The following is a 13,453-nucleotide window of genomic DNA, read 5'->3' as shown; positions in this document are numbered from 1 at the left end:
GCTTTCCCTGACATGACATGACGCTAGTTTTCTTTCCAAATCCTCAGTAGAGAGACCACCACCACCAAGCCCAAGCTCACCCAGGGCCATACACAGGGCGTGTGCAGACCACAGCGGCCCACCCTGGAGGTGCCCCCTCCCCATGAGCGTCCTGTCCACACCTGTCCCTCTTGGTGGGTCTTGCCATTACCATCAGTCACTTGGAAATGAGAGGAGCCCAGAAAGCAAGTTTCTCTAAATAGACTGCAAGTATTAATATAAGCTGTTACACTATTTAAATGTATGCATATGAGTCCATTTTGTTCTTTGAAGAACCTCCCTCACCTTGGACAAAGTTCGCCTGGGTCTCTCCTGTGGTTCTACAACCAGCCCCTGGGACAACACCACCACCCTGTGTCCACTGTCTCCCTACCCATTCCGTTTGCCAGTTTCCAAACAGAGACCCAGGGCCTCTGTGTCCTTCGCCTGTGGACCCTCCCAGCTGGGGTGTGCGGGGCCTGAGCAGGGCGGGGGTGAGGGGGTGCATCTACCTGGAGCAGGTCGCTGAGGTCGAGGAGCATATCTGCACGGGAGTCAAGGAGCAAGGACCCGGCCCACAGGCGCCAACCACCGGACGGTTTCCAGGAGGCAGACCCTGGCAGTAGATCTAAGATCCGCACGGGACTGCAACCCAGGGTGAGGCGGCCACATCGTGGGAAGCAGCGAGTCTCCACCAGGACGGGGGGCGGAGCTGGGGGTGGGGGGCTCCAACGTGGCCCCCGGAGCACAGCCGCCTATGCAGGCCCGCCCCTGCACCTGCGCCCAGCCTGCCCCACGAGCATGGGCACAGTCGCTGGCTATGCCCCGCGAGCACCCACTGAGCACCTGCTGGGCACCAGGCAGTGTCCTCTGCCCCAGGACCCAGGGGCAGACACACACACGGGACCCCTCAGTGGCTGGCAGGTACTGCCACAGTCCTGGTCTCCAGGGGACGGCTGTGGGGACTCTGGCGTAGGCCCTGTCCTTGCTCTCAGGAGATGATTAAGGAGTAATCAGAATACGTCGTAAGTGAGTCACAACCTAGCCAGCCACACAGACAGAACTATGTATAAAACATGAGCCCCTGAGAAAAGCAGCTTGTCAAATGAAGTGAAGTTAGTGTTATTCATGCTGAGGCTTTGAGAAGTAACTGAGAAAGGATCTGGTGACGCTGAACCAGAGCCCGGACTGGCGTCCAGAGGGAAAGAGGGAAGGAGGCCCCGAAGCCACAGCCTCATCGCAGCAGGTGGCGAGCCCTGAGCATGGCCGCCAAGGTCCTTGAATGAAAGGCATCTTGTTTCTCAGTCTCTGAAGACAGGCCCTTCATCAGGGCGTGTGGTAAGACAGATAAGACGACAGTGCAGACCAGCAAGCTAGCGAGAACTTTGAAAACAAAAGAAGTGAAATCACAAGAAATGAAAGGAAGGCCACAGTAAACAGATGAGCAGGAATCAGGGACCACAGAAAGAGCCAACACAGCCAAGAGACCAGGTGCTGTCAGGCTCCAGCAATATGGCGCCGGGGGAAGGTCAGCGGAGGCCCGGGGTCGCCAAGGGCTGGGGGCGGACAGGTGGGGGGGAGGGTGTCTCCAGGAGAGGGGAGCGGCTACACGCCTCCACCGGGGGGACACATGGCCTCTCTCACTGGGTGCGCCCAGGAGCGTGGCCGCCAAGAGTGAGCCCTCAGGGCGGCCGTGGACAGGGGCTAACAGAAGCGGTCAACATGTGTCTGGGGAACACAGAGCACTCTGTGGAAGCTGGCAACAGAGAAGCTCTGCGTGGGGTGGGGAATGTGGAGCTCAGCACAACTTCCTCACAGACCCAACACTGCTCTTAAAATGAAGTCTATTTTTGAAATGATACAGATAAAGTGAAAGCCCCAAAAATGGGCAAACAAGGTTTGAACAGGTGTGTCACAAAGAGAAGCAAAGAGCCCCCACAGGAGCGATCACAGAGGCTCATAGTGGCCCCCACACTGATGGTGGGGTCAGCGGCTCTGCAGGAGGACCTCCCGGCTCTCAGGACAGCGAGCGATCGAGCCCACCCCGACCACGCCCACCCCCGACGCACATGCCCCAAGGAGGGTGAAGTCATAGAACTTCAAGCACAAGAGCGAAGACGGGGAGCAGCAGGGACCACCTGTCACACACACTCCAGGGACGGGCCTCGGGAAGGCAGCACACACCTGCTCCCTGGGCAGGGCATTCCAGAACAAGCAAAACGGACCCACGGGGGTCCCGGGGAGCGCGGGAGCCTCTGGGGGTGCTGCTGGCGCTGCCCTGCTCCCTGGAGGAGGAGCTGGTCACACAGACCTGTGTGCTCATCCGAGGGCATGATTAAGACTTGTGCATTCCATTTCCTGCCAGTTTTGCCTTAAAAGGCAAGAACCATAAACAAATACTGGAATCTAGTCAGTTAATATCCGCCTGCTGAAGGGCTTGGGGGCAGCAGGCAGATGTCTGCACCATACTTTGAAAAATGCCAAAAGGACAGGCTGAGGGACCCGTGGGCGGGAGCAGGGGAGGGCGGACAAGGCGTGTGTGCGAGGTGTGGGTGGGGACTCCGGCCGTGGGTTCCCACTGTGTCATCAACCCTCTCAACTTTGCATGTGTTTGAGAGTTTTCATAATAAAATGATGGGGGGGGGTATGTATTTTTAAAAGGAAATTGGGATTCAACTTTCAACCAAGTTAAGATGAAATGGCATCTATGGTCCTTGAACAGCAGTGCCTTCAGCACTAAAGAGCAGAAAAGGATGGCTGCCCAGCACCCACCTATCCCTGAGGGCCCGGCCCCAGGCAGCTGGCATGGGCGGGCAGCTACAAGCCGGTGCTCAGCTCTGTTTAGAGCAGCAGCTCACAGCCACGCCCTGCCAAGGACAAAGGCCACTGGACACCTCACCATGGCATCCTGCCGCATCAGTTCTGCCTGGCGGTGACACCCAGCGCTGAGGGAAGTCCAGAAGCCGCTTGGGAGAGTGCAGCAAGGGAGAGCAGCGCCCAGAGACCGGCTGGCAGTGGGGCTGCGGGAAGGAACAGCCTGCTTTGGCAACGTCACCTCCAGCCACAATGAAACAGGAGAGCGACCGTGCTGTGGAGAGCAGGTCTAAGAGCCAGATAAAGTGCAAGCAGCTCTCGGAAAGCACAGGGGAGCAACCAGGAGCTGCACCCGAAGACACACAAGGGCAAGAGCCTAGAAATCTGGAAAGGCCAGGGGCCTGCCAGCGGCTCCAGCTCTGGCTCAGGGCACTGGCCGCATCCTGGAGCTCACATAGCCTCACCAGGACTCCCGAGACAGCCAGCCTCGAGAGGCCCAACTGTCAAGAAGTGGGCCCAACACCACGCACCCAGGCTCCCTCTAGCCTGGTCAGCTCCTGCTCCACATGGGCACAAGGGCACACAGGCTCCACACCATGGCCAGCAGCAGTCAGCTCCCAGGGGCGAGAGTGGGCAGGGACCCCCGCGATGGCCCCGGCAGGTCCTGCCCAGGTCCTTCACCAAGCACCATGAGACGTACAGTGAGGACCAGACAGGCTGCCCACAGCTCTCTGCCTGCCAGAGCAAACTACAGCCCTTCTGGATGAGAAATACCCATAGCTGCCACAAGTTTTCAAATACTACATCCAGCAACTCTACAAAAACTTATTTCCCTGGTGACTCAGACGGTGCAGAATCCACCTGCAATGCAGGAGACCTGCATTTGATCCCTGGGTTGGGAAGATCCCCTGGAGAAGGGAATGGCAACCCACTCCAGTATTCCCACCTGGAGAATTCCATGGACAGAGGAGCCTGGTGGGCTACAGTCCATGGGGCCGCAAAGAGTCAGACACGACTTAGCAACTCACACACACACATAAGCACGATAACAGACAGAAGCAGATCTCTAAAGCCAAAAGAAAACTCAGACAACAAAATCAGACCCCTCAGTGATCCCACTGTTTGAGTTACTATTAAAGACTTTCATATTAACTCCAGAGATGGAAGATCCTACCAAAGAACTGGAATCTAATAAAAGAATCTAATGAAAAACAATCACTGAAGTTAGGAAGTTAATAGATGGGTTTAACATCCAGTGACACACAGCAAAAGAAAGGGTGAAAGAACTCAAGATGAGTTGTGGGACAATATTCAGAGAGAGGAAAAGAAAAATAAAAACATGGAAAATACAAAACACAACCTGAGACGTGAGGAAAGGGTCTAATGTGCATATAACTAGAGTCCCTGCTCCTCGGAAGAAAAGCTACGACAAACCTAGACAGCGTATTAAAAAGCAGAGACATCACTTTGCCAACAAGGTCTGTATAGTCAAAGGTATAGTTTTCCCAGTAGTCATGTATGGATGTGAGAGCTGGACTATAAAGAAGGCTGAGCGCCAACGAACTGATGCTTTTGAACTGTGGTGCTGGAGAAGACTCGTGAGAGTCCCTTGGGTGCAAGGAGATCAAACCAGTCCATCCTAGAGGAAATCAGTCCTGAACAGTCACTGGAAGGACTAATACTGATACTGAAGCTGAAGCTCCAATACGCTGGTCACCTGATGCGAAGAAACAACTCATTGGAAAAGACCCCGGTGCTGGGAAAGACGGACGGCAAAAGGACAAGGGGGCGACAGAGGATGAGATGGCTGGACGGCATCACCGACTCAACGGACGTGGGTTTAAGCGAGCTCTGGGAGATGGGGAAGGACAGGGAAGCCTGGCCTGCCGCAATCCACGGGGTCACAAAGAATCAGACACAACTGAGCGACTGAACCACCACTGGAGCCCCAGGAAGGGGACAGGGTAAGAATGGGGAAGGCACTGTGGCTAAAAAGGCACCTCCCGAGAGTCCCCCAAGCAGACCAAAGTCACAAATCCCAGAAGCTGCACGATGCCAAAAAACTACCTCTAAGTACATCAGAGTCAAACCCTGAAACAAAGATAAAAGAGGCAGTGATACAAGACGACACCCACCGAACACCGACAGGAGGCCGCAAAGCCCGCCCACTGCCCCTTCCTTCACCACAGCCGGGGGCCCCGGGGGGCTTTACCGCACACGGGCAAGGGGACCTGAGCCCGCTTCAGTAACAGACAACTCTATGCTGCCTGTAACCGACATACCTTAAATACAGCAAAAAGGACTGAATTTTAAAATATGGGAAAAGACAGTGTACATCCTCAGCAAAAGAAAGCGGGTTTAGTTATACTAACACCCAGCGCATCAGAGCTTAAGGGGAAAAGTGTGATAAAGACGGACGTTTCATTAGGTTTGGTGTCATTCCCGCCAGGAAGATACAGGGTCCTGAATCTGTATCCTCTAAGCACAGCATCAGGACACAGTGGGGAACCGACGGGGTAAAGGGAGGTCGGTCAGAACTCATCTGGAGCAGGAGTTTTAGACTCTTCCTTTAGAACAAGGGGACAGAAAAACCAGCAATGCTGATTTGAACACGACTAACCAGCTGGACCGAACAGACATTTATAGACGCTCCGCCCAACAGGTGCAGATGCCCATTCCCGTGAAGGGCCCGGGACACGGCCACCAACACAGACGGCGCCGAGCCGGAAGTCAGGGTTCAGACCCAGGGACGGGCTCGTCAGCGCCTCTCGTCTGCCCACACGAGTCACGCGGGACAGTGGTGACACTGAGGCCACCAGAAAACCCGCAACTGTCTTCAAAACAAGTGGTACGCTTGTAAATACGACTCAATGTCTAATTAAATAAATGCACACGGAAACTAGAAAATATTTTGAACTGATCACAAAACACATCCAAATGGAGTGATGTCACTGACCTGCCTCAGGAGAGATTCACCGTCTCAAATGCTTCTACTAGGAAAAGCAGAAAAATGAAAATTAAGAACCTAAGGAAGCTGGGAAACAGCAAATAAATCCAAAGAAATTAGAAGGGAAGAAATAATAAGCAGAAATCAATGAAATATAAAAGAACCGCACACTACAGATGAACAAAGCCAGAGCGTGGTTCCTCTGAGAAGACTGAGAAAGTGCTGGTGAGGCTGCAGGGAAGCCGGAGCCTCCTGCACGGCTGGTGCGGACGCAGCAGGTCCAGCGCCTGGAAAACAGGCTGGCAGTGCCTCACAAGCTAAGCTGAGCACAGAGCTCCAGGGGCGGCTCGCAGGGTCCCACTTACACAGGAAGGCAAGAGGCAAACGGGGGGCAGCAGGAAGCGGGCGGCTGCTTGCCGAGGCCTGAGTGCCTTCTGAGGCGACGACGGTGCTCTAGCACGGACATTTATAGACGCTCCGCCCAACAGGCGCAGATGCCCATTCCTGTGAAGGGCCCGGGACACGGCCACCAACACAGACGGGGCGAATGTTACTGAACACCGCTGACTTACACAACGTGCTGTGCGAATTTCATCTCAGTAAAGCCGTAACCAACAAAAGGACTAAGAAACTGGCAAGCCCCTAGCGACATGGACCAAAGAAGAAAAATGGCAAAATCACAGACGCAAGACGTGACACGGGCCGCCACCACAAGCGCCGCAGACAGAGGGAAATGGGGTGTCAAGGGTAACCTGACTCCTGTACTCTGGTCTCTGGAGTAACCGGACAAAGGCCTTGCAAAGCACAACCGAGCAAAGCTGGAAGGGAACGAAGATCCCGGAAGCCGCGAGGTGCGGCCAAAAATAAAAAACCACCGTAATTCACCTCAGTGCAGATCAAGGGGAAAAAACTAAGGCACATGACGCCCATACCAATAAATACAGGGACGAGCCGACACCCGTCACAGCACGAGCTCCCAGGGAGGAGGAGGCGCCCCAAGCGGCTACTGGACAAAGGCACAGAAAGGCATCGACAGAGAGCCCCGAGCAGTCTGCGCCAGAGCGCTGGAGGCGCCTCCGGAGCGGGGATGCCCCTTCAGGGCACCGAGGTGCGCCTCAGGCGGATCACCGCAGAGGCACCGGCCAAGACCGCGGCGGCAGACACAGCTGAGCGCACTCCCGAGTTCAGCGAGGAAGCCTCACCACTGGATTCTGTACTTTCAACACGCCACTATACTGCTATACTCCGGGAGCAAGAGACACCGTTTCCCTTAGCTCAGCACACAAACACCGAGGAATAAATGAACACAGCTTACGACCGCCTCATCAAGAATGAGCGGAAGCAAAGAACGCCCGCAGGAAGTGAGGGACATCCATGGACTGGAAGATTCGCTATTGTCAGTGAACATCAGTTTTACCCAAATTGATTCACGAACCCCAATCGGAATCCTAGAAGTTGTTTTCTTCTTTTTTCCCCACAGAAATGTAGGATCTGATTCAAACATGTACACGGAGAAACAGCACCATGGACGGCCAGACACCTCCAAGGCAGAAGAACAGCTGGGATTCATGGTCTCACGCTGCAGCTTCTGAGACGGGCCATAAACCTGCCATGGAAAGGAGTCTGGTCTTGGCACTACAGACCCACACAAGGGGTCTGAGACAGCAGCGACAGACCCCATGTGAGCTGGAAATGGTGCCCCCACGGTGTGCGGGAGGCCTGGCGTGCAACAGATGGCACTGTCAGTGGACACCCAGCGGAAAGCAGCAAACCCCGACCCTCTCCTCACAGCTGACATGCGGGCCAGAAGTCCTCAACTCCAAAGGGAAATGTAAAACCAAAAGCTTTCAGAAGGGAGCACTGCCACCCTGGGGCAAAGCTCTCTTCAATGGAACACAAACCATTAATCATTAGGAAGAGGATGGATAGATTGGACATCATTGGAATCGAGAAGTCTGTGCCTAAGAGATGAAGCCCGGGGAGCTCTCTGCGAGCTCAGCGGTCAGGACTCCACGCTCTCACTGCCACGGCCCGGGGTCAGTCCCTGCTCGGGGAACTGAAGACGACGCTGCCAAGAGGCAGAAAGCAGCCAGGATGGGAGGCTCCTTTCCAGCAGACGCCCAGCCCAGGGCGTGCCTGCTGGACCCCAGGGAGCGGCCCCACTCAGCATCATCGGCTGCAGGCAGGCAGGACATGCTGAGCGTCAGGTCTGAGCTCCAAGGCCCCCAAGCGGCGAGCACTGGGCAGTGCCCTCCCTCTCAGCCTGTGGAACGTGCAGCTCTGCATGCCGACCACCTCCTGATAAATGCTCACCAGCCACTGAGGCCCTGTCTTGACCACCCTCCCTCTGTGTGACGCCGTGATGGCAGACACATATCACTGTGTGTCTGCCCAAATCCACAGGACGTGTGGCACCAAGACTGAGCCCTGGCAGAGACCACGTGGTCTGGGAGGCAGCGAGGTGTCACGATGGGCTCCCCACTGGTGACAAACGACCGCTTTGGCGGGGGCTGTCCACACCGGGGAGGCTGTGCCTGTGTGTGGGCGAGGGGTTGGCAAGTCTATGCACTCTCCTCTCACTTTTGCTGCTGCCCTAAAAATCAAGTTATTTAAATTCTTTTAAATTCTTTGGTTGCCCTTGGGGAGGCAAGTGGTTGAGGGGCGGGGGGCAGGCAGAGGGAAGCAGGCAATGGTGGGCTGGGGAGAACCGGGTCGTCACGGACTGTCCTCTGAGACAGAGGATCCCGGGGAGCTTGGGGGGGGGGGCAGAGGCTCAGTGTGGAAGCACCCCACCCCAGATCTGCAGATCGGAAGCCCCCGTGAACAAGAGCCAGGGTTGGAAGCCTGGGAGAGAAGGTCTAAAGGCCGAGGTGGGCACACGCTACACAGCAGCGGTGACGGGTCAGCAGCCTCGGGACTGAGGGCGCCGGGCCCACCTGCTCACACACAGGCCTGCCGGCCACTCAGCTGGCGCCCAGGAAACACCACGGGCTACACGGCTCCCGTGGATGTGCGTCACAAACGCTGCGCGAGCGTCGGACACACGGGCGGAAGACACGAGTTACCTGGGTCGGGGACAGGGTGTCTGCTTACAGCCTGGACGGGAAAGTGACGTGAAAGTCGCTCAGTCACGTCTGACTCTTTGCGACCCCATGGACTATACTACGATATGAAATTCTCCAGTGGGCAGCCTATCCCTTCTCCAGGGGATCTTCCCGACTGAGGTCTCCTGCATTGCAGGCGGATTCTTTACCAGCTGAGCCCCCAGGGAAGCCCCTTAGAGCCTGGAAGTTTCTGCCAAACATGCCTACACAAGGACAGACGGTCTAGAAAGCAGGTCAGAGAGGGGGAGTGGTGGGCGTGGAGGGCAGTCTGGGGTGAGGAGAGGAGACGGACCCCTCGAATACGCTCTAGGGGTCTGGAATTCTCCTGGAAGACAAGGAGGTGGCACCAGGCAGATGCAGAGCGAACCGGTGGTGGGGGCAGAGCGAGCCGGTGGCGGGGAGACCGCAGGACAGGGAGCCGAGGCCTGTCCAGGGCGTCTGCGGACACCGGCCGGAGGACGGGGCCAGAGCGCCAGCCACCAGAGCAGCTCAGGGGGCCGCTCACACCTGTGCCCTCCTGAAGGGACCGAGGGCAGGCAGATGGGCTGAAGCACCGGCCCACACATGGCAGTCTCAGTGCAGGGTGTGCAGCGCTGAGGTTAACAGCTCTTCAAGGCCAAGGGTGGGGCCAAAAATGCACGTGTGCAAGGTTCTCGGTCTGTTTACAGAGCTGCCAGCCATCACCACGATCCAAGATATTTTCATCACCTCAAAAAGAGCCTCTCCCTAACCTCGGTCAGCAGCAGCTGCACTGGGCTCTCGGCCTCTGGTTGGCCTGTCTGCACATTCTGTACACAGGGGCCCCCACGACGTGAGCCCTAGTGCGGCTCCTCCATGGGCAGCGCTCCCAGGTGCCCGGGCCTCTGGGCCTCTGGTGCTCTGTGGGCCTGCCAGGCTCCGCTCCTGGGCCGCGGTGGTGGGCAGGAGGCGGGCGGCTGGGGTGCTCGCGCTTCCCCACCCCCACAGCCCCGGGGACCGGGATCGCCCCTCCTCCCGCAGCGGTGCCTGCTCCGCCCCAACCCGGAGAGGAGGGCGGGGTGCAGACAGGAGGCGGGGAGCCTGCCCTACAGGCCCAGCGGGTCGTGCCGGCTCTGCCGGTGACCTTGGCCGGAGCTCCACTGCGCCACCTCGTGGGCCTCCGGGTGCTGAGCCTCATCTGTTCAAGCAGCAAGGGTTCTTTCATGCTGAAGTGATCAATGATAAACCCCCAAGATTCAGAGACATTTTAATGAGAGGCTCTGATGCTGAGGGTCGCCCCACCACGCACAGTCTCCAGGACCCCTCAAGCACTCCCAGCACAGGGCAGGGGCCGCAGTCAGGCCACCGGCCAGCAGGCAAGGCCTGCGGTGACCACACGGAAGGAAACAGCGTGCGGAGGGGCAGAGAGGCCACTGCAGGGGGACATGGGGGATGCCGCGCCCCATGAAGGGCCTGGGGGACACACCGCTGCCCCAACTCACAGCAGGAAAGCAGAGGCGGAGGCCTGGCTGGGAGATAAACTCTCCCAAAGCAAAAGGTAAGTAAGTGGAAATCGAGAAAGAGACCAGAAAACAGGTCAGTGGGGCAGCAGGTGAGCAGAGAGGACACAGAGGGAGAGGCCCGCGGGACTCCAGAGGCCGGAGACCGGAGGCGGGCAGAAGGGCTGCTGGGCACCACACACGGGGACCGCGGCCCGAGCACACGCGGCTCCACACACGGGACCCGGAGCCGAGTCAGGACCCGGAGCCAGGGCGCGCCACCTCTCCGGAGGCAGGAAGACCACCCCCGTGCTAATCCCAGGGAGACCGCCGTGCCCCCGGAACCCTGCCAGGCTGTCCCTAAGCTGCAGGCAGGAGACAGACCACGGGCGGTCGGATGCTCTCAGAAGGCGTGGGAGGACACGGGGCCAGCAGCACGATCCGCGGGAAAGGCGAGGGCCCCGAGGGACGAGAAAGGACACAGGAGGCGCGGGAGAGCGGACGGGCAGGGCCCCGGAGGACGCCCGCCTGAGGCAGGCAGGCCCGCGCCCACGACGAGCCCACCGTCCAGGCACAGGGTGGCCGCACCACCGTCCCCTCCGAGAAGCCACAGGGCTGGGAAGGGCTGCGCCCAGCAGGCCTCGCGCAGCCGCCCGCCGGGCCTGGAACCGGCCGGGCCACAGCCGGCCCAGCGCAGGAGGACGCGGCAGAGTCGGCCCCGCCCGGCCTGTGGGCCTCACCTCCCTCGAGATGGTACGGTTCACCCCCAGGCGTCCCAGTAAACACAGGCGCTCGGGACGTGGGCGCCCGCGAGCAGAGCGCGGCTGAGGAGCGGCGGGCGGCCGGGGCCCACAAAGGATACGCGGGGTGCCCTCCGTGCGGCACACCAGGTAGAGGCAGGCCGCGATCACGTGCGCCAGCTTCCGGCCGCGCGTCAGGTGCTTGCTCACGGCCATCTTGAAGAAGTTGAACGCGGTGTCCAGGCAGTGCTGGTTCAGCTGCAGCTGGTTCCCCAGGTGGTGGATCTGACGCCTCCCTAGGACACAACACGACACGTTACCACGGATCCCCACGGGCGAGCCGACCACTCGCTAAAACTGTCGGCGTCACACGACTGCCTCAGCAATTTAAGGTGGAGAATCAAGGTTTACCCTTCTCCTTTCACGCTTTGCAAAACGTTCCGTTTTCACAGGGCTTCCAGTGGAATCGCATGTGTGGACACGGGGTGCGAGTCCCTCCAGCGTCACGAGACGCCCTCCCCCAGGGTGGAGTGGGTCAGGTCAGGCCGGGAGCAGAGTCCTTCTCAAGGCCCCGAGCTCAGTGAGTCTGGGAAGGGCTCCGGGTAAGCCGCCCTCCTGGCGCTGAACACTAAACACGGGCCCCGAGTCCACACGCTCCACCACAAAGGCCCCTCCCATGGCTGAGTGCCCAGGCCCTGCCACCCGCGCCCACCCAGCCTTCCCCACGGGCCCCACGCCAGCCTTTGGCCAGGCTGGTGCACACAGGGCCTCCCACAGCCAGGCCGTCCGCCGGCCGGGACCAAGTCTGCACGCACACCTCCGCTTGGAGCACGGCCGTCCCAAGAGCCGCAGGAGTAGGCCACAGGGGCACCAAGGGGGAGGCGGACATGCCCCATACGACTGGTGAGCCCCACAGGAGCCCAGGGGCTGGGGCGCACGCAGCCCATGGAGCCGGAGTGCCCCCAGCGCCCCGCGTCTCTGCCCCGGGCGCAGCCACTGCCACCGCTGCCTCGGCACTGCGGGCAGACAGGTCCAGCTCTGCCCAGCATCCTCCCGCCCCCAGACCCGCTCTCCTCCGGCAGGGACCACTCTACACTGGGCCAGAGGCCTGTGCTTCACCCACAAAGAGCTAGGAGCCAATTCCACTGCCCCGTGACAAGGACTGTGGGCTTAGACCGACCCCTGGCCAAAGGGGGTGCCCAGGGAGCTAGCGCCCAGGGGAACAGGCGTGTGGGCTGGCACCCAGCAGCCGCCATGCCCTGTGAGTGCCCTGGCCCCTGTGGCCCTGCCCTTCGACCTCCAACAGAGACTGCCCAGAGGCACGCAGCTCTGAGGCCTCGGTCAGGCTGAACTGACGCAGGATCATGGCCACAGCCCCAGAGACGAGGCCAGGGCACAGCCAACATCCTGACCATCTGCAGAGTCCACAGCACGTGCGCCCAGGATGTCAGGTGGAGGCTGGCTGGGGCTCGGGGCAGACAGAGCCGTCGACGAGAGACCGCTCAGGCCGGAGGCTCGCTCCACACCGACTCCTCGGTGTGCGCAGAGACCCCAATAACACAGGGAAAGGAAGGCCCTTTCCAGAGGGCGGTCACAGAGACCGGGACCCGGCTCAGCCCCACACACCACAGGCCAGGGTCCCCGAGCTGTTGGGTGGGGGGCTTGAAATTATCACAGCAAGTTATCTTATCACATCTTCATTGCTCTATAATTCACATACTGTGAAATTTACCCACTTAAATTGTCCCATGGAGTGGTTAGTATATTCACAAGAGTTGTGCGACCATCACCACTTTGGCACATTCCATCACCCAAAAAAGAAGCCCTGTGGCCGCAAAGAGTTACTCCCAGCCCCCCAAGTGAGTTTCTGATTCACGCATTTTGGGCGAGCACAGTCTGCACTGTCAACAAATCATATGACACAGGCGGGTGTACAATCTTTAAAGCGCAAAGTTACTAATGAATGCAAACTTATGCAAAACAGACTCCCAGTTAACCAACCACAGCTTACTCTCCTAAGAATAATAAATGAATGCAGAAAGTCAACTCACTAGCACATAGATGTCTTCAAATTTTTGACATTTTGTGAAACTAAGGCCTGCCTCTCCCTTCAAGATGGCACGTGAACAGCATCCTCCCAGAACCATGGCGACAGCAGAGAGCACAAGGATGAACACAGCACGTGGACCAGCAAGCGCCCTGGGGACACACAGAAGGAGGGTCTGACCTGGCTTCACAGACGAAGCCGCGGTGCGATAGGGCTCAGCCCAGAAACCTGCTCTCACCCGGAGGACCCTCGCAGCGCCCAAATCAGGGTGCACAGCATGTCACACCCGCCCCCACGTGGCAGCACACGAGAAACCACACCCGTGG

General features: G+C 58.6%; 1 protein-coding gene across 12 annotated transcripts in view; it reads right to left on the bottom strand.

Annotated features, from left to right (window-relative positions):
* Positions 1-13,453, bottom strand: part of BRF1 (BRF1 general transcription factor IIIB subunit) — a 66,581-nt gene that overhangs the window by 34,529 nt on the left and 18,599 nt on the right. For all 12 annotated transcript variants that reach the window (XR_014071590.1, XR_014071591.1, XR_014071593.1 and 9 more), the window contains 2 exons: positions 11,203-11,376; positions 531-562 (listed from right to left, as the gene is read on the bottom strand). Coding sequence is in view for 7 of the 12 variants with exons in the window: in XM_081551189.1 (XP_081407315.1) it covers positions 531-562; positions 11,203-11,376 (206 nt within the window). In the remaining 5 variants the exon portion in view is untranslated. The remainder of the gene's footprint in view (positions 1-530; positions 563-11,202; positions 11,377-13,453) is intronic.

Source organism: Giraffa tippelskirchi, chromosome 12 (genome assembly GCF_054371585.1).
Source record: "Giraffa tippelskirchi isolate mGirTip1 chromosome 12, T2T-mGirTip1v1.2.pri, whole genome shotgun sequence".
Taxonomy (NCBI): domain Eukaryota; kingdom Metazoa; phylum Chordata; class Mammalia; order Artiodactyla; family Giraffidae; genus Giraffa; species Giraffa tippelskirchi.
This window is presented reverse-complemented; position numbering and strand designations above follow the sequence as displayed.